This window comes from Phyllobates terribilis, unplaced genomic scaffold, assembly GCF_046119375.1.
Source record: "Phyllobates terribilis strain yellow unplaced genomic scaffold, ASM4611937v1 Scaffold_8__6_contigs__length_399053987, whole genome shotgun sequence".
In the NCBI taxonomy this organism is placed as follows: Eukaryota; Metazoa; Chordata; class Amphibia; order Anura; family Dendrobatidae; genus Phyllobates; species Phyllobates terribilis.
The window spans coordinates 176,641,147-176,667,273 of NW_027362768.1; the positions used below are offsets into that span (position 1 = coordinate 176,641,147).

Consider the following 26,127-nt stretch of genomic DNA (forward strand, 5'->3'; position numbering starts at 1 on the left):
AACACAGACGGCCTTTGTGTGCTATCCGTTTTTTTTTTTACACATCCGCTCACATGAATGGGTGAGACTCGTACGCAAATCAGATTAAAAACTGATATGTCTCCATTTCTTTGGCAATCAAATAGTCCTCAGAAAAAAAAAAACAGATACGTAAAGTTATACTTAGACGATATTGGTTCCATGAAAAACCTGGAGAGAACCCGTCCATGTATGAGACCTGACTGACGCGGAGGACACGCATGCTCGGCTCTGCTGTGTATGTGCAGGGATCCGGATGCTTCTCCCTCTCTGCTCACTGGGCAATGATGCGCCGTCTAGCTGCACATAATGCGGCGGCCATCAGTTGTGAGATAAAACCTCTTTGTAGTTGCATCTATGGATGATTGCTGACTGTGTGCACATATCATGGTCTGCGGGGTGGACCTGCTGTTTAATCTCCTCCGGCATCAGAGATTTCCCTTCGGAGTAATGTTCTCTCGTCCCCAGCTGTCACCGGGTTATATCTGCAGTAATGCTCTGCGCTGCTTTATATGGCGGACTTTACAGATTCATGGACGTGAAGAATCATTTTTTTTTCTTTAATTTATTGTCAAAACAACCAGGCCCCTATATCCATTATCCACTGATGTTACCGGGCATCTCTGACCAGCACCATCCTTCTATAAGTTGATGCCACACCTGGGCGATTCATTCCTGTTGTTCTGCTCTATTACATTGTCAAAACAATGAAAATAACAGCAGTACTGGATCCATGGCGCCCTGAAGACCCCATTAACTATAATAGGTTAATTCAGGTTCCTGTCATGGCTTCCATGAGGAATCCATGAAAATGGCTCTTAATGGAGCCGCCAACACAGGTGTGAACACTGCCTTATGCATCTTGCTAAGAGAAGACCACCTCTAAAACGCTGCTTTTAATTCACTTTTGGGTGGCAGGTTTTACTGAAACAGACATGTCCAGACCGGTGACGGATCTTTTTTAATGAGGATTTCCAGTATAAACGAACATATTTCCGGAGAGGTGCGTGCATATAAATAAAGCTGGCACATCTTCCTCCAGCACAGATGAGATTAGGACTGGTATATGACATGTCAATCCCAAAAATACTCAAACAATGAGTATCTGGTGAGTTTTTGATGCACCCATTAGCTAAATTAAGTCATTTGCATTTTTTCATTGCGTTTTTTTTTTTTTTTTTTTTTTACATGCTGCGGTTTTTGTCTCTTTTTGGCGTGTCGTGTTTTACATTAAGCTGCTTTTGTTTTTATTATTTTCTGGGTTTTGGCTTTAACAAAACTTTATTGATAAAGTCATGTGTGGTTTACATGCATTTTTAGTGCATTTTCACAGCGGCACGTGTTTTTTACCTGCAGATTTTCCACATCTAATGTAATTCTGTGGGGAAAATCCACTCATAAAACTCAGCGTACCAGCAAGAGAAATTGAGGTTTCCAATTTGAAACACGCACCGCGGGTCAGTTTACGCTGAGTTAAAAAAAAAAGCATAGTGGACATGAGAGTTCTATAAATCCCATCCACTTTGCTGGACCTGTAAGGCGCTGCTTATTTTTTCTGAATGGGTCTGTGCACACGGCATCTTTTTTAGACTGATTCCGCCCAGAATCTGCCAGAAAAAGCGTTGCAAAAGTGCGCCATAAAATGAATATAGTGCACAGCAATGTCAGTACGACACTTTTGTGCACACGTTCCGTCTTATGTTACTTATTTCATCTGCTTCATGGGTCGAAAATAAAATCTTTTAGTAAAGATTGCAATATGGAAAAAAAAAAGGAAACCTTTACCAAAAATATTTAAAATACATTTACCACACAAAAACCTGATTTAAACAATACTTCCCTATAGGTTTTGTTTTGAATAGTTTTCTTTTTGCGTCCTTTTGATGGTCTGCAGCTTGGGGTGGATTCTATCGGATCTGCTTCAAATAATTGACTTTTTTGTTTTACCGTTAGATTATTTTCAAAACCTGAAGCAAAAGAAAGACGTTCTAAATGCTGAACATATGAACGGAAAAGCTGATTTAGAATGGAAATGAACAGGAAGAGCTTTTTTAGCATATTTTGAATTATTTTTTCGGATATTTTTTTTAAACGGATCCGCTCCAAAAAAAAAAACTAAGGCTATGTGCAAACAAGTTTTTTTGTGGAGTACTTTGGAGGAAGATCCACTCCAAAATCCTCCTTAAAACTTCAATTGCTTGAAACAAACTGTTTGAAAAACTCTTCTTATTCATTTCTATAGGAAATCCAGTTTGCTGTTCATGTGTTTTGCTTTTTTAGCGTCAAGTTTTGAAAAAAAAAATATCTTCAAACCTGCTTAAAGAAAAGAGAAATGTCTTCAAAAACACCCCCAAAAAGGAGTATTTCCCAATGGTACGTGCACACGGCGTCATGTAGATGCCGGCGCAGTTGCCGAGATTTCCCAGGTGAAACCGCTTCAGGGGAATCCCGGGGGTTATTTTCCAGAAGCGGCTTTGCCCTTGTTCCTACAGTGGCAGCTTTTGCTCTATACTGTTAGTACAGCGAGTGGGCGACCGCCCAAAAACAGAGCATGTCACTTCTTTTAACCACTTCAGGGTTTCCGAACCCTAAGGCTGTGTGCCCACGTAGCGTTTTACAAGCGTTTTTGATGCGGAATTTCCGCAGCGGAAACGCTTGTAAAATGCTTGGTAACCCGCACCCCATGATCCCCAATGGGTTTCCGCAACTTCTATGCACATGCTGCGGATTTTTCCGCAGCGTTTATGCCGCGTTCAAAAATCCGCAGCACGTCATTTAATTTTGCGTTTCCGCAAGCGGAATTGCCTTTGTCCAATGCATAAAAAACGCAAGGCAATTCCGCATGTGGAAAATGCGTGATAAACGCGCGAAAAAAGCGCGATAAACGCGTGCGGAATTCCGCATGCGTTTTTCCGGGAGAGGACTTGCATTTATGCAGCAGAAATTTTCTGCTTCATAAATGCAACGTGGGCACATAGCCTAAAGCTGTTAGAAGAGGTGGCATAAGACGAAACATGTGCACAGCAATGTCCTTTTGAAGAATCTGCCTGAAAAAGACGCTGTGTGCACATACCCTAAAGCAGTTTACGATTGAAAAACTTGTTGGCTCAAACTCTGTATTCTCATAGTTTTAGGCAAATTACAGCGCAGTGGCTCAGGCAAGATGACTGCTGACAATTCCACACAAATACAGTGACCTCACCCCAAATCAGGAAGAAATCTACATACTTGCGGAGCCACGCCGAGAACATAGCAGTTAGTAATCTTCTTGCACAGAAAGGCCTGCTGAGACATGACCAGTGTCACCGCCTGCAGTTTACATTTTTTATTTATTGTTTTTGTTTTTTAGCTCTATCTCAAATTAAAGTTTACGTGGCTCTGAATATCTGATTTTCTTCTTTGTCTTGATGTCTAGGGTTTCCCAGGACCGTGGTGCAGGCAGAGGCTCTGGATAAGATCTGTGACCTTGACCTGGTGATTACATTGAATATCCCATTTGAGACCTTAAAGGATCGTCTGAACACGCGGTGGGTTCACCTGCCCAGCGGAAGAGTTTACAACCTGGAATTCAATCCTCCCCAAGTGCACGTAAGAATGTTCAGGGCTGACTGCTGAATCTTTGCCGTTCAGAGTTTGACTATATTCGGTGCAGTTGCTTTCCATTGAATGGGGCACAGCTATAGCATCAAGCACATGTACAGTACCTATGTGTGTAGCACAGGGAAGGTGCATTGGTGCTCTGAAATGGGTCTTATTGCCTCATTCATTAAATATTCTCGGTTATACCGTACAGACCAAAAGTTTGGACACACCTTCTCATTTTAAGATTTTTCTGTATTTTCATGACTTTGAAAATTGTACATTCACACTGAAGGCATCAAAACTATGAATTACCACATGTGGAATTATATACTTAACAAAAAAGTGTGAAACAACTGAAAATATGTCTTATATTCTAGGTTCTTCAAAGTAGCCACCTTTTGCTTTGATGACTGCTTTGCACACTCTTGGCATTCTCTTGATGAGCTTCAGCGGTCCAGCTCACCCCAAACCATCTCGATTGGGTTCAGGTCTGGTGGCTGTGGAGGCCAGGTCATCTGGAGTAGCACCTGATCACTCTCCTTCTTGGTCAAATAGCCCTTACACAGCCTGGAGGTGTGTTTGGGTCATTGTCCTGTTGAAAAATAAATGGTGGTCCAACTAAACGCAAACCGGATGGAATAGCATGCCGCTGCAAGATGCTGTGGTAGCCATGCTGGTTCAGTATGCCTTCAATTTTGAATAAATCCCCAACAGTGTCACCAGCAAAGCCCCCCCACACCATCACACCTCCTCCTCCATGCTTCACGGTGGGAACCAGGCATGTAGAGTCCATCCGTTCACCTTTTCTGCGTCGCACAAAGACACGGTGGTTGGAACCAAAGATCTCAAATTTGGACTCATCAGACCAAAGCACAGATTTCCACTGGTCTAATGTCCATTCCTTGTGTTCTTTAGCCCAAACTTGTCTCTTCTGCTTGTTGCCTGTCCTTAGCAGTGGTTTCCTAGCAGCTATTTTACCATGAAGGCCTGCTGCACAAAGTCTCCTCTTAACAGTTGTTGTAGAGATGTGTCTGCTGCTAGAACTCTGTGTGGCATTGACCTGGTCTCTAATCTGAGCTGCTGTTAACCTGTGATTTCTGAGGCTGGTGACTCGGATAAACTTATCCTCAGAAGCAGAGGTGACTCTTGGTCTTCCTTTGCTGGGGCGGTCCTCATGTGAGCCAGTTTCTTTGTAGCGCTTGATGGTTTTTACAACTGCACTTGGGGACACTTTCAAAGTTTGCCCAATTTTTCGGACTGACTGACCTTCATTTCTTAAGGTAATGATGGCCACTCGTTTTTCTTTACTTAGCTGCTTTTTTCTTGCCATAATACAAATTCTAACAGTCTATTCAGTAGGACTATCAGCTGTGTATCCACCAGACTTCTGCACAACACAACTGATGGGCCCAACCCCATTTATAAGGCATGAAATCCCACTTATTAAACCTGACAGGGCACACCTATGAAGTGAAAACCATTTCCGGTGACTACCTCTTGAAGCTCATCAAGAGAATGCCAAGAGTGTGCAAAGCAGTCATCAAAGCAAAAGGTGGCTACTTTGAAGAACCTAGAATATAAGATATATTTTCAGTTGTTTCACACTTTTTTGTTAAGTATATAATTCCACATGTGTTAATTCATAGTTTTGATGCCTTCAGTGTGAATGTACAATTTTCATAGTCATGAAAATACAGAAAAATCTTTAAATAAGAAGGTGTGTCCAAACTTTTGGTCTGTACTGTATGTCACCATTAATTCCACATTATAATCACTTTGGCCATTGGGGCTCACAATCAAAATTCCCCATCAGTACATGTTTGGAGTGAGGGCGGAAACCCACGCAAACACAAGGAGAACATACAAACTCCTTGCAGATGTTGTCCCTGGTGAGATTTGAACCCAGGACTCTAGCGCTGCAAGGTACTAGTGTTAACCCCTGAGCCACCATTAACAGTCTTTAATGTGGTGGTGAGGGAGATGGTGTGCACTTTCCCTCACCACCACAATAACGCTAGCTCAAATAAGGCATGCTCGAGTTCTTAACATAAAGATGTCCTCTCTCTTTATTAAGAGCAGTCTTTGGAACGATCAAAATACTGTAAGTAGCGTTTCTTCTCCATTATGTTATTGGCTGCAAAGCTGCAGATGAACTGTAGAGAAGACTCGTTCCTGTCTGGATGTTTTTTTTTTGTCTTAAATCTCTCCAAAAGAAATATATAAATTAAATAATAAATAAATCCCAGGATTGTTTAGTGGATTTGTACACTTATTACAGCACCACTGAGACACAACTGTTCACACAATGGTTTTCTTCGCTCTTAGGGTATGTGCACACGTTCAGGAATTAAAGCAGAAATTTCCTGAGCGTTTTTGCCTCTCCCTGGCAGAAAAAAATGCATGCGGATTTACATACATTTTCTCCATGTTTTTGACACGTTTTTACATGCTTTTTTTTTAAGCGTTTTTGAGCATCAATGAATGATTTTTGTAGCTAAATAAAGTTGGTGGGACATTGCTTAAGCCCTTGGGTTACCATAAGAACTGGGGTGAGTATATTGGTTCATTTAAATGATTAAAGAATGGGTGTGTTGTATTTCAAATAAACTGTTTGCACTGTGTCTGTGTGTTTCTTTACTTTGTTTGGTTATGAAAAGGTCTGATTGACATCTTGACATCACCAAACAAAAGAGCTGGATGTCAGCTAGTCCCATTCACCCAATCTTCATTAGCATTTCTATTCATGTAATTTATGTGACTGCTGTGAGCTGTTTTTTTTAGCCTGAGAAGGCGCCACTAGGTAAACATTTCCCTGGCCATTAAATAACATCTCACAGCTGGCTCGTTAGCCACTACATCCCCCAATCAACACTCATCAGCGCTTTGGACACAACATATTATGTTGCGTCCAAAATGCGGTGTTCTAATGCCGCACTTTTGTTGTCGGTACATGTGAATCCACCGCATATGACACTTCAATCGGTCAAAATCTGCTTCGGAGACTGGCGTGTCCGCTACAGAAATTGATACACTGCGGGTGAGTTTGGGTACGTGGCCACGGTCAGGAGCCGCTGCAGGTTTGACGCTGTATATACAGCGTCAAACCCCAGGGTCCAGATGTTACAGCATAGTGGATGGGATCTCTAGAAATCCCATGTCCACTATGCGTGCATCAGAGGCTGCAAATCACCCGTGGACACTGACATACAGCACGTTTTTCAGGACCGCAGCATGTCAATTTCTCTTGCGGAGTTGCTAGTCTCCACAACAGAAATTTAACCACTAGAAAGTATTGAATGCGGTAAATACGCATGTTTCAGTGAACACGTGTGTATTTACCTGCGTTCAATAGAATGCAACGTTTTGGACGCAGAAAAAAATTGCGTCCAAAGTGCTGCTACTTCTGGATCGTGGGCACAGAGCCTAAAATTAAAATAAAAATGTCTTGGGCTCCCGCGTCATTTTTATAACCAGCAGAGGGAAAGCCGACCGCTGGGGGCTGATATTAGTAGCCGTGGAAGGGCCATTAGCCAACAATGTTCCATGGCTATTAATATCAGCCCACAGCTGTTTGTTTAGCCTTTACTGGCTAGATTACAGGGGGACCCCAGAAAAATATCAATGTGGGGTCCCCCTATAAAATCTAGCCAGCAAAGGCTAAACTAGACAGCTGCGGGCTGATATTAATAGCCATGGAAGGGGCCATGGATACTAGCCCCCTCCGCAGCTATTAATATCTCTCTCAGCAGTCTCAGAAATGGCGCATCCATAAGATGCGCCAAATCTGGCACTTAGCCTCGCTCTTCCACACTGCCCTGTAGTGGTGGCCGGTGATCAGTGACGTCACCGCAGGTTCTGTAAGTACACTGCGGGGTGCGAGCCCGCGCTCAGCAGTGTACAGCGAGCTGCCGATGGGACAACATTGCAGAGGAGAACACCGGAGGCCGCCGGACAGGTGAGTATAAGGATTTTTTCTTTTATTTTCACTTTTTTATTCTTTTTTTTTTTTTTACTTGCGCAGGGAGGAGCAAGCTGCTGCTTCTCCCATCCACGCTGCTCTCGCTGTTATCAGCCAGAGCAGCGGTCTGATGAGAAGAGTAGCAGTCTCCTCTCCCGACCCGGGTACCAGCCGCGGCGCGATTCCGGCACGATTTTGCGCCTATTGATTTACATTGAAAAGTAGCAAATCCGCATGTATAGATATTATACATGCGGGTTTGCTGTGATTAAATGCAAGTCAATGGACGCCATTTCGCCGCGAAAATCGCGCCTAAATTGGTTGTGCTGCGGTTTGTGCCGCAATGATAATCCGCAGCGGAAATTTCCACATCATGTGCACAGCACGTGCGGATTATCATTGCTCTACACGGCAGACCTATTATCAAGCGGTTTTAATGCGTTTCCACGGGGAACTCAGCCTTATTGGAATGTGCACAATATAGATTTAGACTGAAGTCAGCGAAATCACGAAGAAAGATATATACCAAGGACTAAAGGAATGTATGTGAAATAAACCAGAATATGTGTTACACCTTAGATTCCTCACATTACCCTGCCCACCCCCCTCACACTTACACTGATAACAGCTTTACACCCCCTTGACATTTTCTCCTGCAGCTTCTTAAGGTCCTCTCTTGGAATGGCTTTCCACAATCATGGAGGAGTTAGCAGAGGTGCTGAGCACTTGTCGCTGCTTAGCCTTCACTCTGAATATAATACAGCTACTGTGTACAAGAATATAGCGAGCGACTAGAATACTGCTCCTATGTACAAAAATAAAACTGCTATATTCTTGCAAATAGGAGCAGTACTATATAAGTTATATTTTTGTACATAGGAGCAGTATTATAGTAGTTATATTCTTGTACATAGGAGCAGTATTATAGTAGTTATATTCTTGTACATAGGAGCAGTATTATAGTAGTTATATTCTTGTACATAGGGGCAGTATTATAGTAGTTACAGTGGGTATGGAAAGTATTCAGACCCCTTTAAATTTTTCACTATATGTTTCATTGCAGCCATTTGGTAAATTCTAAAAAGTTTATTTTTTTCTCATTAAAGTACACTCTGCACCCCATCTTGACTGAAAAAAAACAGAAATGTAGAAATTTTTGCTAATTTATTAAAAAAGAAAAACTGACATATCACATGGTCATAAGTATTCAGACCCTTTGCTCAGTATTGAGTAGAAGCCCTCTTTTGAGCTAGTACAGCCATGAGTCTTCTTGGGAATGATGCAACAAGTTTTTCACACCTGGATTTGGGGATCCTCTGCCATTCTTCCTTGCAGATCCTCTCCAGTTCTGTCAGGTTGGATGGTGAACGTTGGTGGACAGCCATTTTCAGGTCTCTCCAGAGATGCTCAATTGGGTTTAGGTCAGGGCTCTGGCTGGGCCAGTCAAGAATGGTCAGAGTTGTTCTGAAGCTACTTCTTTGTTAGTTTAGCTGTGTGCTTAGGGTCATTGTCTTGTTGGAAGGAGAACCTTTGGCCAAGTCTGAGGTCCAGAGTGCTCTGGAAGAGGTTTTCATCCAGGACATCTCTGTACTTGGCTGCATTCATGTTTCCTTCAATTGCAACCAGTCGTCCTGTCCCTGCAGCTGAAAAACACCCCCATAGCTTGATGCTGCCACCATCATGTTTCACTGTTGGGATTGTATTGGGCAGGTGATGAGCAGTGCCTGGTTTTCTCCACACATGCCGCTTAGAATTATCACCAAAAAGTTCTAACTTCGTCTCATCAGACCAGACAATCTTATTCCTCACAGTCTGGGAGTCCTTCATGTGTTGTTGAGCAAACTCTATGCAGGCTTTCATATGTCTTGCACTGAGGAGAGGCTTCCGTCAAGGCCACTCTGCCATAAAGGCCCGACTGATGGAGGGCTGCAGTGATAGTTGACTTTGTGGAACTTTCTTCCATCTCCCTACTGCATCTCTGGAGCTCAGCCGCAGTGATCTTGGGGTTCTTCTTTACCTCACTCACCAAGGCTCTTCTCCCACGATTGCTCAGTTTGGCTGGATGGCCAGGTCTAGGAAGACTTCTGGTGGTCCCAAACTTCTTTCATTTAAGGATTATGGAGGCCACTGTGCTCTAAGGAACCTTGAGTAATGCAGAAATTCTTTGTAACCTTGGCCAGATCTGTGCCTTGCCACAATTCTATCTCTGAGCTCCTTGGGCAGTTCCTTTGAGCTCATGATTCTCATTTGGTCTGACATGCACTGTGAGCTGTGAGGTCTTATTTAGACAGGTATGTGCCTTTCCAAATCAAGTCCTATCAGTTTAATTAAACACAGCTGGACTCCAATGAAGGAGTAGAACCATCTCAAGGAGGATCACAAGGAAATGGACAGCATGTGACTTAAATATGAGTGTCTGAGCAAAGGGTCTGAATACTTATGACCATGTGATATTTCAGTTTTTCTTTTTTAATAAATAGGCAAAAATTTCTACATTTCATTTTTTTTTCAGTCAAGATGGGGTGCAGAGTGTACTTTAATGAGAAAAAAAATGAACTTTTTAGAATTTACCAAATGGCTGCAATGAAACAAATAGTGAAAAATTTAAAGGTGCCTAAATACTTTCCGTACCCACTGTATATTCTTGTACATAGGGGCAGTATTATAGTAGTTATATTCTTGTACATAGGGGACAGTATTATAGTAGTTATATTCTTGTACATAGGAGCAGTATTATAGTAGTTATATTCTTGTACATAGGGGGCAGTATTATAGTAGTTATATACGTGTACATAAGAGCACTATTATAGTAGTTATATACGTGTACATAAGAGCACTATTATAGTAGTTATATACGTGTACATAAGAGCACTATTGTAGTAGTTATATACGTGTACATAAGAGCACTATTATAGTAGTTATAATCTTGTAGCTAGGGGGCAGTATTATAGCAGTTATATTCTTGTACATAGGGAGCAGTATTATAGTAGGTATAATCTTGTACATAGGAGCAGTATTATAGTAGTTATATTCCTGTACATAGGGGCAGTATTATAGTAGTTATATTTTTGTACATAGGAGCAGTATTATAGTAGTTATAATCTTGTACATAGGGGGCAGTATTATAGTAGTTATAGTCTTGTACATAGGGGCACTATTATAGTAGTTATAGTCTTGTACATAGGGGCCGTATTATAGTAGTTATAGTCTTGTACATAGGGGCCGTATTATAGTAGTTATAGTCTTGTACATAGGGGCACTATTATAGTAGTTATAGTCTTGTACATAGGAGCAGTATTATAGTAGTTATATTCTTGTACATAGGAGCAGTATTATAGTAGTTATATTCTTGTACATAGGAGCAGTATTATAGTAGTTATATTCTTGTACATAGGGGCAGTATTATAGTAGTTATATTCTTGTACATAGGGGACAGTATTATAGTAGTTCTATTCTTGTACATAGGGGACAGTATTATAGTAGTTATATTCTTGTACATAGGGGACAGTATTATAGTAGTTATATTCTTGTACATAGGAGCAGTATTATAGTAGTTATATTCTTGTACATAGGGGCAGTATTATAGTAGTTATATTCTTGTACATAGGGGACAGTATTATAGTAGTTATATTCTTGTACATAGGGGGCCGTATTATAGTAGTTATATTCTTGTACATAGGGGCAGTATTATAGTAGTTATAGTCTTGTACATAGGGGCACTATTATAGTAGTTATATTCTTGTACATAGGGGCAGTATTATAGTAGTTATATTCTTGTACATAGGGGACAGTATTATAGTAGTTATATTCTTGTACATAGGAGCAGTATTATAGTAGTTATATTCTTGTACATAGGAGCAGTATTATAGTAGTTATATTCTTGTACATAGGAGCAGTATTATAGTAGTTATATTCTTGTACATAGGGGCAGTATTATAGTAGTTATATTCTTGTACATAGGGGACAGTATTATAGTAGTTATATTCTTGTACATAGGGGACAATATTATAGTAGTTATATTCTTGTACATAGGGGACAGTATTATAGTAGTTATATTCTTGTACATAGGAGCAGTATTATAGTAGTTATATTCTTGTACATAGGGGCAGTATTATAGTAGTTATATTCTTGTACATAGGGGACAGTATTATAGTAGTTATATTCTTGCACATAGGAGCAGTATTATAGTAGTTATATTCTTGTACATAGGGGGCAGTATTATAGTAGTTATATTCTTGTACATAGGGGGCAGTATTATAGTAGTTATATACGTGTACATAAGAGCACTATTATAGTAGTTATATTATTGTACATAGGGGACAGTATTATAGTAGTTCTATTCTTGTACATAGGGGCAGTATTATAGTAGTTATATTCTTGTACATAGGGGCAGTATTATAGTAGTTATAGTCTTGTACATAGGGGCACTATTATAGTAGTTATAATCTTGTAGATAGGGGGCAGTATTATAGTAGATATAATCTTGTACATAGGAGCAGTATTATAGTAGTTATATTCCTGTACATAGGGGCAGTATTATAGTAGTTATATTTTTGTACATAGGAGCAGTATTATAGTAGTTATAATCTTGTACATAGGGGGCAGTATTATAGTAGTTATATTCTTGTACATAGGGGCAGTATTATAGTAGTTATATTCCTGTACATAGGGGCAGTATTATAGTAGTTATAGTCTTGTACATAGGGGACAGTATTATAGTAGTTATATTCTTGTACATAGGAGCAGTATTATAGTAGTTATATTCTTGTACATAGGGGCAGTATTATAGTAGTTATATTCTTGTACATAGGGGACAGTATTATAGTAGTTATATTCTTGTACATAGGGGACAGTATTATAGTAGTTATATTCTTGTACATAGGGGACAGTATTATAGTAGTTATATTCTTGTACATAGCAGTATTATAGTAGTTATATTCTTGTACATAGGGGCAGTATTATAGTAGTTATATTCTTGTACATAGGGGACAGTATTATAGTAGTTATATTCTTGTACATAGGGGGCCGTATTATAGTAGTTATATTCTTGTACATAGGGGCAGTATTATAGTAGTTATAGTCTTGTACATAGGGGCACTATTATAGTAGTTATAGTCTTGTACATAGGAGCAGTATTATAGTAGTTATATTTTTGTACATAGGAGCAGTATTATAGTAGTTATATTCTTGTACATAGGAGCAGTATTATAGTAGTTATATTCTTGTACATAGGAGCAGTATTATAGTAGTTATATTCTTGTACATAGGGGGCAGTATTATAGTAGTTATATTCTTGTACATAGGGGGCAGTATTATAGTAGTTATATACGTGTACATAAGAGCACTATTATAGTAGTTATATTCTTGTACATAGGGGACAGTATTATAGTAGTTCTATTCTTGTACATAGGGGCAGTATTATAGTAGTTATATTCTTGTACATAGGAGCAGTATTATAGTAGTTATATTCTTGTACACAGGGGGCAGTATTATAGTAGTTATAGTCTTATACATAGGGGCACTATTAAAGTAGTTATAGTCTTGTACATAGGGGACAGTATTATAGTAGTTATATTCTTGTACATAGGGGCAGTATTATAGTAGTTATATTCTTGTACATAGGGGCACTATTATAGTAGTTATAGTCTTGTACATAGGGGCCGTATTATAGTAGTTATATTCTTGTACATAGGAGCAGTATTATAGTAATTATATTCTTGTACATAGGAGCAGTATTATAGTAGTTATATTCTTGTACATAGGGGCAGTATTATCATAGTTATTTTCTTGTACATATAGAAAGTATAACTGTTTGAGGACAAATTTGGTTAAAATCTTAACAGCCCTGTTATTTTCTCCCAAGACGCCATATGTCACATGATTTTTATCCATTTCACGTTTCTTGTTATTGCCATCTCACACATTTCCAGGAGGTGGCAGCTTTATGAAGAAGTATCTGGTTATGGCACTTTATGTAGAATTTTCTATATTATAAAATATTGCTCTTTATGGCAAACATGTATTTTTTGTGTTTAGCTTTCCTGCAGTGTAATGGCATTTTTTTTATACTGGTCAAGGAACATCTAGTAACATGGATAATATGGTCAAAGAAGTCTGTGGAGGACATTGTAAAATATTGCTTTGCCTGCTGTTGCTTCCAAGCTGTTGTATAACTACGACTCTCAGCAGTCATGACCGGCTGAAGTTACTAGGACAATGCTGAAATTAAACTATATATGTTATTTTGTGAGCTGCAGATTCAAGAGTAATTCATCAAAATTCAAGTTATACCCTATCCATTGGAAAGAGCATAACTTGATGATTGCTGGGGGTCACTGAGGATGGGGCTCCAGGCTATCTGGATCGCTGAGGGTCCAGTAGTTGGAACTCAGCGATCTGCAAGATATCCTTTATCCTGTGGAGAGGTGGTAATTGATGCTTTGGGTGTCATCCCTTATGTATTTCCTTTTTTACTGTCTGATTTCAGGGCATTGATGATGTTACTGGGGAGCCCCTTGTCCAGCAGGAGGATGATAAGCCCGACGCAGTGGTCGCCAGATTACGCCAATACAAAGACGTCGCCAAACCAGTGATAGAGCGATACAAGTGAGTTTACTTAACCTTATTATTACTGCGTGAGTGAAACAGCAGAATCCAGCGAGTGATTCAGCAGATTACATAAGAGCTCAGTCAGAAGTTCGTGATTCATTCCTAAATGCTGCGTGAAAAGCTTCCACTGTGTGAACCACGGAAACAATGCCACCTCTCATTTTTTTAAATCTATTTTTCAATATGAAGACCAACCCTATGAATATGCGTCATTGGGGCATGTGGACTGTAATAGAAGATGTGCTGCATTCACAACACCTCCCTATTAGCCAAAGTAGAAAACAGCTTACAAAGAGAGTCGCTTAAGCCTCATTCAGACATCCGGTTTTCACGTACGTATTGTATCCGAAAATTTCACAGATAGAATAGTGACTCATTAAAGTCTGTGGTGCCACCCCTGGAGAAATGAAGCATTGCATGGTGCCCAATGAAATCAGTGGGTATCTGTGTCACCCTCCGAGGGTGGTCCCGTATCCAGCACGCGCTCCACCTCCGAGGGTGGTCCCGTATCCAGCGTGTGCTCCACCTCCGAGGGTGGTCTCGTATCCAGCACGTACTCCACCTCCGAGGGTGGTCCCATATCCAGCACGTGATCCAGCTCTGAGGGTGGTCCCGTATTCAGCACGTGCTCCAGCTCCAAGGGTGGTCCCGTATCCAGCACGCGCTCCAGCTCTGCCCTTGACCTCACTTAATAGTTGTACCGCTCTATGAAGTCTCCCTCTTCTGCAGTGAAGTTTTGCACATGTGCAACACATTCCCAGCCTGGTGCATAAATAGTACTTTCCATTTTGCAAAAAATGGATCATCAGTGACCCCCCCCGCCTTGTTATTTCCTCATCATGTTCTAATATAGCATTTTGCTTAGAGTTCTGCAAACCAAACAAGTTGATTTTGCGCTGATTTTCCGTTGCGTTAATCTATATCATGTTACCCTGAAGAACTGCTTTACTGTGCTGGAACGGGCTGACCCTGCCAGCCGAGGGTCTCATGATAAGAAGTCTCTGCATAGTCTCCGTAACAAGGACAAAAATAGCTTGAGTGTTGAGCCGGGCACGTTCTCAGCTTAACACTTGGCTGATGCGTCTTGCAGTTGCCTTCACTTGGTGAGTTTGATGGTCAAGTGTAGGATGGTTTTATCTTACATAAAGATATGGACAACTGAGCCACAGCCAAAAAGCTGCATACAATCAACTACTGGAGTCCGGTTTAGGAAAGTAAGATAACACAGCGACTGTGGATGCCAAGTTACCTCTTTCTAAATACATTACATTACTGATCCTGTACTGATCCTGAGTTACATCCTGTATTATTCTCCAGAGCTGCACTCACTATTCTGCTGGTGCAGTCACTGTGTACATACATTACATTACTGATCCTGAGTTACATCCTGTATTATACTCCAGAGCTGCACTCACTATTCTGCTGGTGCAGTCACTGTGTACATACATTACATTACTGATCCTGTACTGATCCTGAGTTACATCCTGTATTATTCTCCAGAGCTGCACTCACTATTCTGCTGGTGCAGTCACTGTGTACATACATTACATTACTGATCCTGAGTTACATCCTGTATTATACTCCAGAGCTGCACTCACTATTCTGCTGGTGCGGTCACTGTGTACATACATTACATTACTGATCCTGAGTTACATCCTGTATTATACTCCAGAGCTGCACTCACTATTCTGCTGGTGCAGTCACTGTGTATATACATTACATTACTGATCCTGAGTTACATCCTGTATTATACTACAGAGCTGCACTCACTATTCTGTTGTGCAGTCACTGTGTACATACATTACATTACTGATCCTGAGTTACATCCTGTATTATACTCCAGAGCTGCACTCACTATTCTGCTGGTGCAGTCACTATGTACAAACATTACTTCAGCTCTGGAGTATACAGTAATTCAGGATGTAACTCAGGATCAGTAATGTAATGTATGTACACAGTGACTGCACCAGCAAAATAGTGAGTGCAGCTCTGGGGTATAATACAGGATGTAACTCAGGATCAAAATACGGTAAGTGCTCTATTGTGTTTATTGGTATGAAGGATACCCTTGCTGTATTTGTCTTCTGATTTAATTCTTGTTTTTTTGTTTCAGGAGTAAAGGAGTTCTTCACACATTTTCAGGAACGGAGACAAATAAAATCTGGCCGTATATCTACACGCTCATGAGTACCAGAACCACACCGGTTCACCCCGAGGACACCAGCCAAGCCTTGCGCCGTGAGAACCCGTAGACCCGCGAGTTATTTATTGATGTCTGTGTGCGGTATCCATGTGGTGCTATGTACTCACGATCCATGAATTGTTTATGATGTTTTGTTATGTTTTTTTCTTCTTTCAGGATCTTTAAGTAATTTTTGTTTAGAAAAAACGTTTTCTAAATTTGTTCAGTGTTTCTCAGAGCGTCAACCAATGAACTGTCTGCTGCAATTATCTGGATATTTTTTGAATATATCTATATAGCGTATCGGTTATTAATGGCCTTGTGACCTTTATGATATCCTGTATTTTTGTGAAAAAATTATATATATATATATATGTCAAAGTAATTTTTTTTGTAAAAGATGTAATACATAACAATGGGCCCCGTGTATCATAACTGAGAGAAGTGGCTTTGTGATCCATGGGAACCAATCAGTTATTGTTTTATAACCTGTAATGAAACATGGATTCTGATTGACTGCCATGGGAAAGAAGGCTGATTTGTCTCCAAGACACATGGGGACCGTTCCTATACAGACCAAAGACGGTCAGAGATTGCATAAAGCAGTGGGGCAGATTTATCAGTACTGACGCAGGGAATAAATCTTATCATTTTCAGGACATTTGCTCATAGAAATCTTGGGGGATATTTGCATCATTCACCCTCCTTCAGATCCATTTTACAGGACAAACGTGTAAAAACGAGACTGTTGAGAGCGAGAACACAGGGATAATCATGACTCTACTGAAAAAATTGCTGTTTGAGCATTTTTGTCTGTAATACTCTACCCTAATTCTTTTAGTTTTGCTATGCCCAGTGTGGCAGTGGTGCAGCCGCCTGGCTCAGTGCTAACGACTTCTGTTAATAAATCCTTGATAAAAATGGTGCACAACGGTCATGAGACCACACCATTTAAAGGGCTGAAAGACAAGAAGGCGGTGTATTGCAGGCCCTTTAGGATCAAGGATAAATGCACCCCCTTTGCCATATGCTAAAGGGAAACAGTCAGCAAGTTTTTACATATGGAAGTAGTGGTATGGCTGAATAGGCACTTGTCACCCAATAAAAATGATATTTTTTTTGGTAGAGATCCTATAAATCTAGCACACCTCTACTTACATAGGAGAAAACGTGCTAATGGGTTTCTTTTGAAGAGGTTGTCTTGCACCGTTCACTTCAGCGTCGAGAGGCGCCAATGACGTTGCATTGATAGATACCTGCTGGGATGAGGGCTTGATTGGCAGCCATTGTGCATCTGTCTTAAGGGACCATAAGGTGCACGATACGTGCTGATCATGCCTGTGTCTTGGCAGGTATCCATTGCATTGATGCAGGTCATCTGCACCGCTCACCTGCTGATGGAAAAGTATTTGGTATCTGACAAAACTTTTTTAAGGATTTGTTTCTCTGCCCTGGTACGTGCCTAGGCTGCTGCCAAACCTCTTCTTTGTCCCACAAAATATAGAGCCTGTAATTACATGAGGTGGGGTTTAGAAACCGTAGGGCCACGCATTTCTGTAGTCCATTACAAGGGACCCTAAAAGCTGAAACTATGTGCTAAGTAAATGCATAGTATTAATGTTATGACCCAGCTGCAATATTTCGCTGTGGCAGAAGATCCACACACAACAGAGGTGGGGGGCGCAGCTGTGCCATCAGTCAGTGGTTTGCCTTCACCAGCGATTTTTGGCACCCATGATGTCACCAATCCTGGAGTAATTCTGAACCCTGGGATTTTGCTTATAGCAGTCTGCGTCACGATGATAAATCTGCCCTGGTTTCTACAATGAGGTTCTGATCAGATGATTTCCAGGTCTTGTCCTCTCTGTTATCGAGAGCGCTGCAGACCTGGTATATGAAGATTTATGGCACAAGATGTTTTTTTTTTTCTCATTATCATCATATCATCAAATGTGATTAAAATACAAATTCTGAAACTGTATTTATGTGATTCATATTCTCCATCCGGTTGTAGGTTACATACATGTGTATATAGTGGACACACATGTATTCATACAGCGCATATACACTCACAGAAGACACACGTGTATATGTGGATCACATATGGGAATGAATATACACGTGCATGCCGATGGGTGTATATTCCATCTATGTGATCCTGGGACACTGAATGAAAAGCAGTGATCCATTCATGTACAGGAGGAAAGACAGGGCCATTACATCGATATTAGCCGTCCTCCTCATGTTATATCCATGGACAACTTGCATCCATAAAATAGTCATGGCTTGAACTGCTTTTCTGTCAAAGAAATGTTCCTCTATCACTTATCCGTTCCCTTCCACCATTGCTCCTGACCACTCATGTAAGCTAGATCTCTCAGCAGGGAGCGAACCTACTCCTTTCAGGTCTTCTTTTAAAGGAACAAAATAATCAACTGTCAGGATGGATGCAGAACCACCGATTTTGTTACAAAGATCTAGAATTGTTTCCCCTGCGCTGGTGCTGGGATCAGAGCAGTAACCAAACAGCAGAACAAAAGCAGCCAGCAAAGAACAGTGATGGGCACTTACTTCAGTGTGCCGCAAGCGTGATCTGACTGAGCAATAGAGAAATTCAGCAGAGGTAGCTATGTATATAGCATTGGAAGCATTTACACTGACTTGTATAGATTATTTATCTTGTACTGAGCCTGAGTTACATCCTGAATTATACTCCAGAGCTGCACTCACTATTCTGCTGGTGCAGTCACTATGTACATACATTACATTACTGATCCTGCACTGATCCTGAGTTACATCCTGTATTATACTCCAGAGCTGCACTCACTATTCTGCTTGTGCAGTCACTGTGTACATACATTACATTACTGATCCTGTACTGATCCTGAGTTGCATCCTGTATTATACTCCAGAACTGCACTCACTATTCTGCTGGTGCAGTCACTGTGTACATACATTACATTACTGATCCTGAGTTGCATCCTGTATTATACTCCAGAACTGCACTGGATGTAACTCAGGATGTAACTCAGGGTCAGTAAGAGATAGGTAATGTACAATATACAACCCCTGGCAAAAATTATGGAATCACCGGGCTCGGAGGATGTTCATTCAGTTGTTTAATGTTGTTGAAAAAAAGCAGATCACAGACATGGAACAAAACTAAAGTCATTTCAAATGGCAACTTTAGGGCTTTAAGAAACACTAAAAGAAATCAAGATTAAAAATGTGGTACTCAGTAAGGGTAATTTTTTTCAGACCACGCAGAGGGAAAAAAATATGGAATCACTCAATTCTGAGGAAAAAATTATGGAATCACCCTGTAAATTTTCATTTCCAAAACTAACACCTGCATCAAATTAGATCTGCTCGTTAGTCTGCATCTAAAAAGGAGTGATCACACCTTGGAGAGCTGTTGCACCATGTGGACTGACATGAATCATGGCTCCAACACGAGAGATGTCAATTGAAACAAAGGAGAGGATTATCAAACTCTTAAAAGAAGGTAAATCATCACGCAATGTTGCAAACGATGTTGGTTGTTCACAGTCAGCTGTGTCTAAAATCTGGACCAAATACAAACAACATGGGAAGGTTGTTAAAGGCAAACTTACTGGTAGACGAAGGAAGACATCAAAGTGTCAAGACCGGAAACTTAAAGCAATATGTCTCCAAAACAGGAAATGCACAACAAAACAAATGAGGAACGAATGGGAGGAAACTGGAGTCAATGTCTGTGACCGAACTGTAAGAAACCGCCTAAAGGAAATGGGATTTACATACAGAAAAGCTAAACATAAGCCATCATTAACACCTAAACAGAAAAAAACAAGGTTACAATGGGCTAAGGAAAAGCAATCGTGGACTGTGGATGACTGGATGAAAGTCATATTCAGTGATGAATCGCGAATCTGCATTGGGCAAGGTGATGATGCTGGAACTTTTGTTTGGTGCCGTTCCAATGAGGTTTATAAAGATGACTGCATGAAGAGAACATGCAAATTTCCACAGTCATTGATGATATGGGGCTGCATGTCAGGTGAAGGCACTGGGGAGATGGCTGTCATTACATCTTCAATAAATGCCCAAGTTTACATTGATATTTTGGACAGTTTTCTTATCCCATCAATTGAAAGGATGTTTGGGGATGATGACATAATTTTTCAAGATGATAATGCATCCTGCCATAGAGCAAAAACTGTGAAAAAATTCCTTGAAAGAAGACACATAAGGTCAATGTCATGGCCTGCAAATAGTCCGGATCTCAATCCAATTGAAAATCTTTGGTGAAAGTTGAAGAAAATGGTCCATGACGAGGCTCCAACCTGCAAAGCTGATCTGGCAACAGCAATCAGAGAAAGTTGGAGCCAGATTGATGAAGAGTACTGTTTGTCACTCATTAAGTCCATGTCTCAGAGACTGCAAGCTGTTATTAAAGCCAGAGGTGGTGCAACAAAATACTAGTGATGTATTGGAGTGTTCTTTTGTGTGTTTGCTTTTCATAATTCCATAATTTTTTCCTCAGAATTGAGTGATTCCATGATTTTTTCCCTCTGCTTGGTCTGAAAAAAATTACCCTTACTGAGTACCACATTTTTAATCTTGATTTCTTTTAGTCTTTCTTAAAGCCCTAAAGTTGCCATTTGAAATGACTTTAGTTTTGTGCCATGTCTGTGATCTGCTTTTTTTCAACAACATTAAACAACTGAATGAACATTCTCCGTGCCCGGTGATTCCATAATTTTTGCCAGGGGTTGTATATATAAAGTAAGCCAACTTTTTATGCAGATCAATTCAATACATGAATTGGAAAATTGTGATAAAAGCTAGAGTTACACCAGGCCCAATTTATCAAGCCTGATGTTTTACATGCGTTTCTAGATGAAGTGTGCGCTGGAATAAGATGCGCCACTTGATGAGCCAGGAGTTTTTTTTTATGAATTTGGTCTATGTCTCAGCTGAATTTGTTAGGCGCTCGGCCGTGCCCCCTATCAACTGAAGTATGCACAGTTTTCAAAAAATTAATGGAGTTGTCCGAGACTGGCCTAAAAATGCCAAAGCCACAACTAAGGTCAATTATGAGTTTCACAACTATTCTGCGAAATTTCAAGTAGTTTTACCCTTCTGAGGATGAATTGGTGTTTATGAATTTTATTGCGCCCCTTTATAAGAATACAGTGGAACTCTGGACACCAACGAAAATGAGTTATGTGCACTTTGTTGCAGAGAGCAGGATCCTGAGTCGCTTAAAACATGGCGGAAGGTTCAGACTAAGGGTTTGTTTGAGGTCTGTAAATATGGATACACCCACTCCTTGTTTTGGCTCCCACTCCTGAGAAAAAATACTGACCAAATACAGATAGTGGGGCCGTGGCCTTAGAGCAACAATAATAGATAATATTGGAAATATAGGGGGTTCACAGTCAGTGGTGTTTGTGACGGGCATGCCTGGATTTTTCCTCTACACTCTTGTCCTCAGACGTTTTTATTTGCTTCCATCATTCCTTACATGATTCCCTGTCTCATTTGCACGTTACTTCTCATATTTCTACAGCCATTTTTTGTATTATCAGGTTACAGGTGGGAGTGATTAACTCCTTTTTCTACAATCCAAAGTAATGTCACACAGATATGGGGAAGGTGAGACCCCACTCCCTCCAGATGCACTAATATAATATTTTGTATTTTTTTTTTATGTCTTTGTGTTTTTTAAACATTTTCTATATTATAAAACTTTTCTAGCAAAAGAAAAGACTCATAATGCAGGACGGAATCCTAATAAAGAATAATAATAATAATAATAATAATAATAATAAAAATTCCACGACTTTTAAAAAAATGAATAATGTTTTTGACCATTTTGTAGCCATGAAAGCTGAATGACCACCAATATAGTCACTATTCAGGGTTGTTAGACGTCTTTCTCCGACTTTTAACTGGGAAATCTGTCTTTTTCTGCAATAATAGAACCCACACTACTATAACTTTAGTAGTACTCTCATCAGCCAACCTTTTTACCGCCAGTCAGAGCTGCTGGCTCACATGCTGTCATCCGGCAGCGTGGGAACCGCAGCGCTCAGACCGGCGGTAACGAACTTACTAGGTGTTCAGTATGGACCCCGAAATTTACCCGAACTCGCCCATCCCTAGTGTTCACTCAACTTTCCCAGAACTTTTTACATTGAAGGAAAACTCAGGAACAGGAGATGGCAGCAAATTGTATATCTCTGGCATGATAATCATTGCCAATTTCCTCTGGATAAATGATAGACTACAGCAAAATCCATTAGTCTGGCATCTGGTAGTCCAGTAGTCTTGATAGTCTGGAATATTTCTAGGGCAAAACTGTATAATGATGTGGAATCTCAACACACAGAGGTTGGTGCAGACATATTGATATTGGAATATGCATTTTTATATGACCATCCGGAATATTTCATAATCGGGCAGATATTGCTTCCTGTGAAATCTGGATTAAGGGAATGTTTCTGTGAATTTTTTCTAGGCACCAAAAGGACTGAACTAGTTTCTTAACAGGTGAATGAAAATAAATGACAGATTTCATTGTTTGTAATCAGCCTCAATTTCTTAATAAATGAAACTCTTTTATGTGCATTTTCTTGTCAAAAGGGATTTCCCAGTTCCAAATAACAATTCAACAATGTAGTATATTTTAAGTTTAAATTTTATTTTCTTAATTTGTAAGTTCTTTGCATGACACGAGCACATGACTTTTTACAGTGAGTCTCTTGCCCGGCATTTGTGCCTGTGACGAAACAGCTTCTTTCTAATCTTAATCAGCCAGATGTCTAGATTTGTTAAGCCAAGAGAAATGCACTATTGTGTTTGTGATTTTAGTACTTGTGTGTGTTTCTTTGGTGGGTCAAGAAGGATAGACCAGTATTTGTATAACCCTGAATGTTGTCTTCTCTTGGTTCTGAAACAATGATGTTTGTTACTATGCTAATTGTATATTGTACTAAGGCCAGCTAGATGTTTATTTACAACAGCCCACTGCTATACCAACTATGTCAATTGATTAAAGGCTCAAACAATGAAACCTGAGATCTGTGGAATACTACCCTCCCTAACCCTTGACCTGTGGATGTGTACTTGGAAGAACAAATGTGACTTATTTAAGGAACATATGCCTGTGTAGCAGGCAGATTTGAAACAGAAAATTGAAAGAGACTTTACAAGTAGAATCAAAGATCAGACTCTCTTCACACCATCAGCTTGGTAGCATGGATCGATGTAGAGAGACACAGATTTGGATTCTACATGATTACGGACTAAGGGTACAAGGCCCTGACTGGAAAGATATGGATTTGCTCCATTGAGCATCTGAGAACCCATGAATACATGGGTTGGGAGACCAGGTTGGGACGATGAAGTCACCTGGCCCCATGGATATGTTGTTTGGGGTTGCCAGGTGGGACTCTCCGGTTACCTGGAACCCATGGAGACCTTCAGAGAAGCCAGATTGGGACCAGCCGGTCATCTGGCCCCATGGAATCTCTTGGAGAGGCCAGGGTGGGACCCTCGGGTCTCCTGGCCTTGTACCTCGATGGACTGTCAGCTTCCTAAGCTTGTTGCTACCTTCTCTCTGCCAAATGCGGGGGGCCACTGGTTAAGGTAGTTGGCCCTGGAAGTCTCCAAAGTCACAGCTGTTCTATCCCGTGCGGGCCAGCGGAATGGAGACTGTGTAATGTTGTACCATCTTGAGTATTTGCTGGGACTGTTCTTTATGTTTATTGTTGTTTGGTGGTTCAATAAAGTATTGCCACACAGTTTTACCCTCACCCTGTGTTGTATGAGTAGTATTATGCCCAAGGAAGACCACGTGTCTTCACATTTTTTATGGCAACAGTGGGATACTACTCAGCCAAGTGGATCTGGGGGAGCTGCAAGGGGACTGGTGTTAGCACACAACGTCCAAAGGGCTCCACAACCCGGGAGGCATATAGACAGACCCAGTAGACCTTAGGTGAGGCATACACAGCGGGTTTCGGATGCTACCATGTCCAACCCTAACAGCCCAGCCTTGGGATGAGGACTGGAGAGGATATATAGCATCAACAAGAAACAACAACGACAGGAGCTGTGCCAGCTTCAACGGATTGAATACCAGGCCGCCGACACTTATCGTATTTAATTCAGGAACCACAGGATGCTGAGGATAGCATGTGTGGACACAATGGATACAAGCCGGTTCTCGTCAATTACATGTGAAGTTTATTCGCAAGGAAGACATGGAATATGCTCTGAGGAAACTGGATGATGCAAAGTTTTGTTCTCGTGAAGGTGAGACCTCTGACATTCGTGTCTGTGCTTAAAGACATGCTGATGGACCCTCCGATCACTTGGAACCCATGGAGACATTTGGAGAAGCCAAATTGGGACCAGCCAGTCATCTGGCCCCATGGAAACTCTCGGAGAGGCCAGGGTGGGACCCTCCGGTCTCCTGGCCTTGTACCTAGATGGGCTGTCAGCTTCCTAAGCTTGCCGCTGGCTCCTCTCTGTGGGGGCCCTTCAAAAGCAGGAGGCCACTGGTTGAGGTAGTTGGCCCTGGAAGTCCCAAAGTCGCAGCTGTTCTATTCTCGGCGGGCCAGCGGAAGGGTGAGGCTGTGTAATGTTGTACCATGTTGGGTATTTTGCTGGGAGTGTTCTATATGGTTATTGTCCGTTTGGTGTTTCCACACTGTTTTACCCTCACCCTGTGTTGTTTGAGTAGTATTATGCCCACGGAAGACCCCGTGTCTTCACAGTGCCCTTTGACCAAAAGTTAATGTTCAGCAAGTTGAGATCTTAAATACCCAGGAATTGACTTAGTGTATCAGAAAGATGAAGAAATGTTCAGTAAACAAGTATTAATCCTAATTAACATAAAGCTGGAAAATCCCTTTAAAGAGTATTCATCACAGAAAGGTTGACACATTAATTAGTATGTACACCCCTCCCAAATGCTGGTGTTCTTGACTCACTGCAGGCACTGGACAGCCAATGTCAAAAGGTACTGGGGTCCAATTTTGAATGCAGCCTTAGGCTGTGTGCCCACTATGCGTTTTTGCAGCGGAATTTCCGCAGCGAAAACGCTTAAAAAACGCTTGGTAATACGTGCCCCATGGTCCCCAATGATAATCCGCATGTGCTGTGCACATGCTGCGGAAATTTCTGCTGCGGATTATCATTGCGGAAAAATGTCCATTGCATGTCCATTAATTTTGCGGACACGCAGCGTAATTGCCGCCATTGACTTGCACTGAATTGCATAATATCTGTATGAGCACATGTGCACATGCGGATATTATGCAATTCAATGTGCGGATGGTACCCGGGTCTTGAGAAGAGGAGACTCTCATCCAGACCCGGGTACCATAGAACCTGTTAAAAAAAAGAATTTAAAATAAAAAAATAAAGATTATACTTACTTTCTGATGGCCCCCAGTATTTTCTCCGCTACGTCCGATCTGTTGTATGGGTCGCGGTGGTTGTGAAAGGACCTGCCATGACGTTATGTAGTCATGTGACAGGTCACGCGACTGCTGACATCGGCGGTCGCATGACCTGTCATATGAATAAATGACGTCATGGCAGGTCCTTTCACAACCACCGCGACCCATACAACAGACCGGACGCAGCGGAGAAAACACCGGGGGCCATCAGAAGGTAAGTATAATCTTTATTTTTTACCATTTTTATTATTTTTTTTAACTATTAACTTGGTCACACTATATAAATCCATGCCGGTAGCATGGATTAAGGCTATGTGCCCACG

General features: G+C 41.0%; 1 protein-coding gene across 1 annotated transcript in view; it reads left to right on the forward strand.

Moving 5' to 3' along the window:
- AK4 (adenylate kinase 4) overlaps positions 1–18,330 on the forward strand; it is a 77,350-nt gene extending 59,020 nt beyond the window's left edge. The window contains exons 4-6 of the mRNA XM_073643824.1: positions 3,434–3,606; positions 14,046–14,164; positions 16,281–18,330. Coding sequence (XP_073499925.1) covers positions 3,434–3,606; positions 14,046–14,164; positions 16,281–16,419 — 431 coding nt within the window. The 3' untranslated portion in view covers positions 16,420–18,330. The remainder of the gene's footprint in view (positions 1–3,433; positions 3,607–14,045; positions 14,165–16,280) is intronic.
- Positions 18,331–26,127: the final 7,797 nt, after the last annotated feature.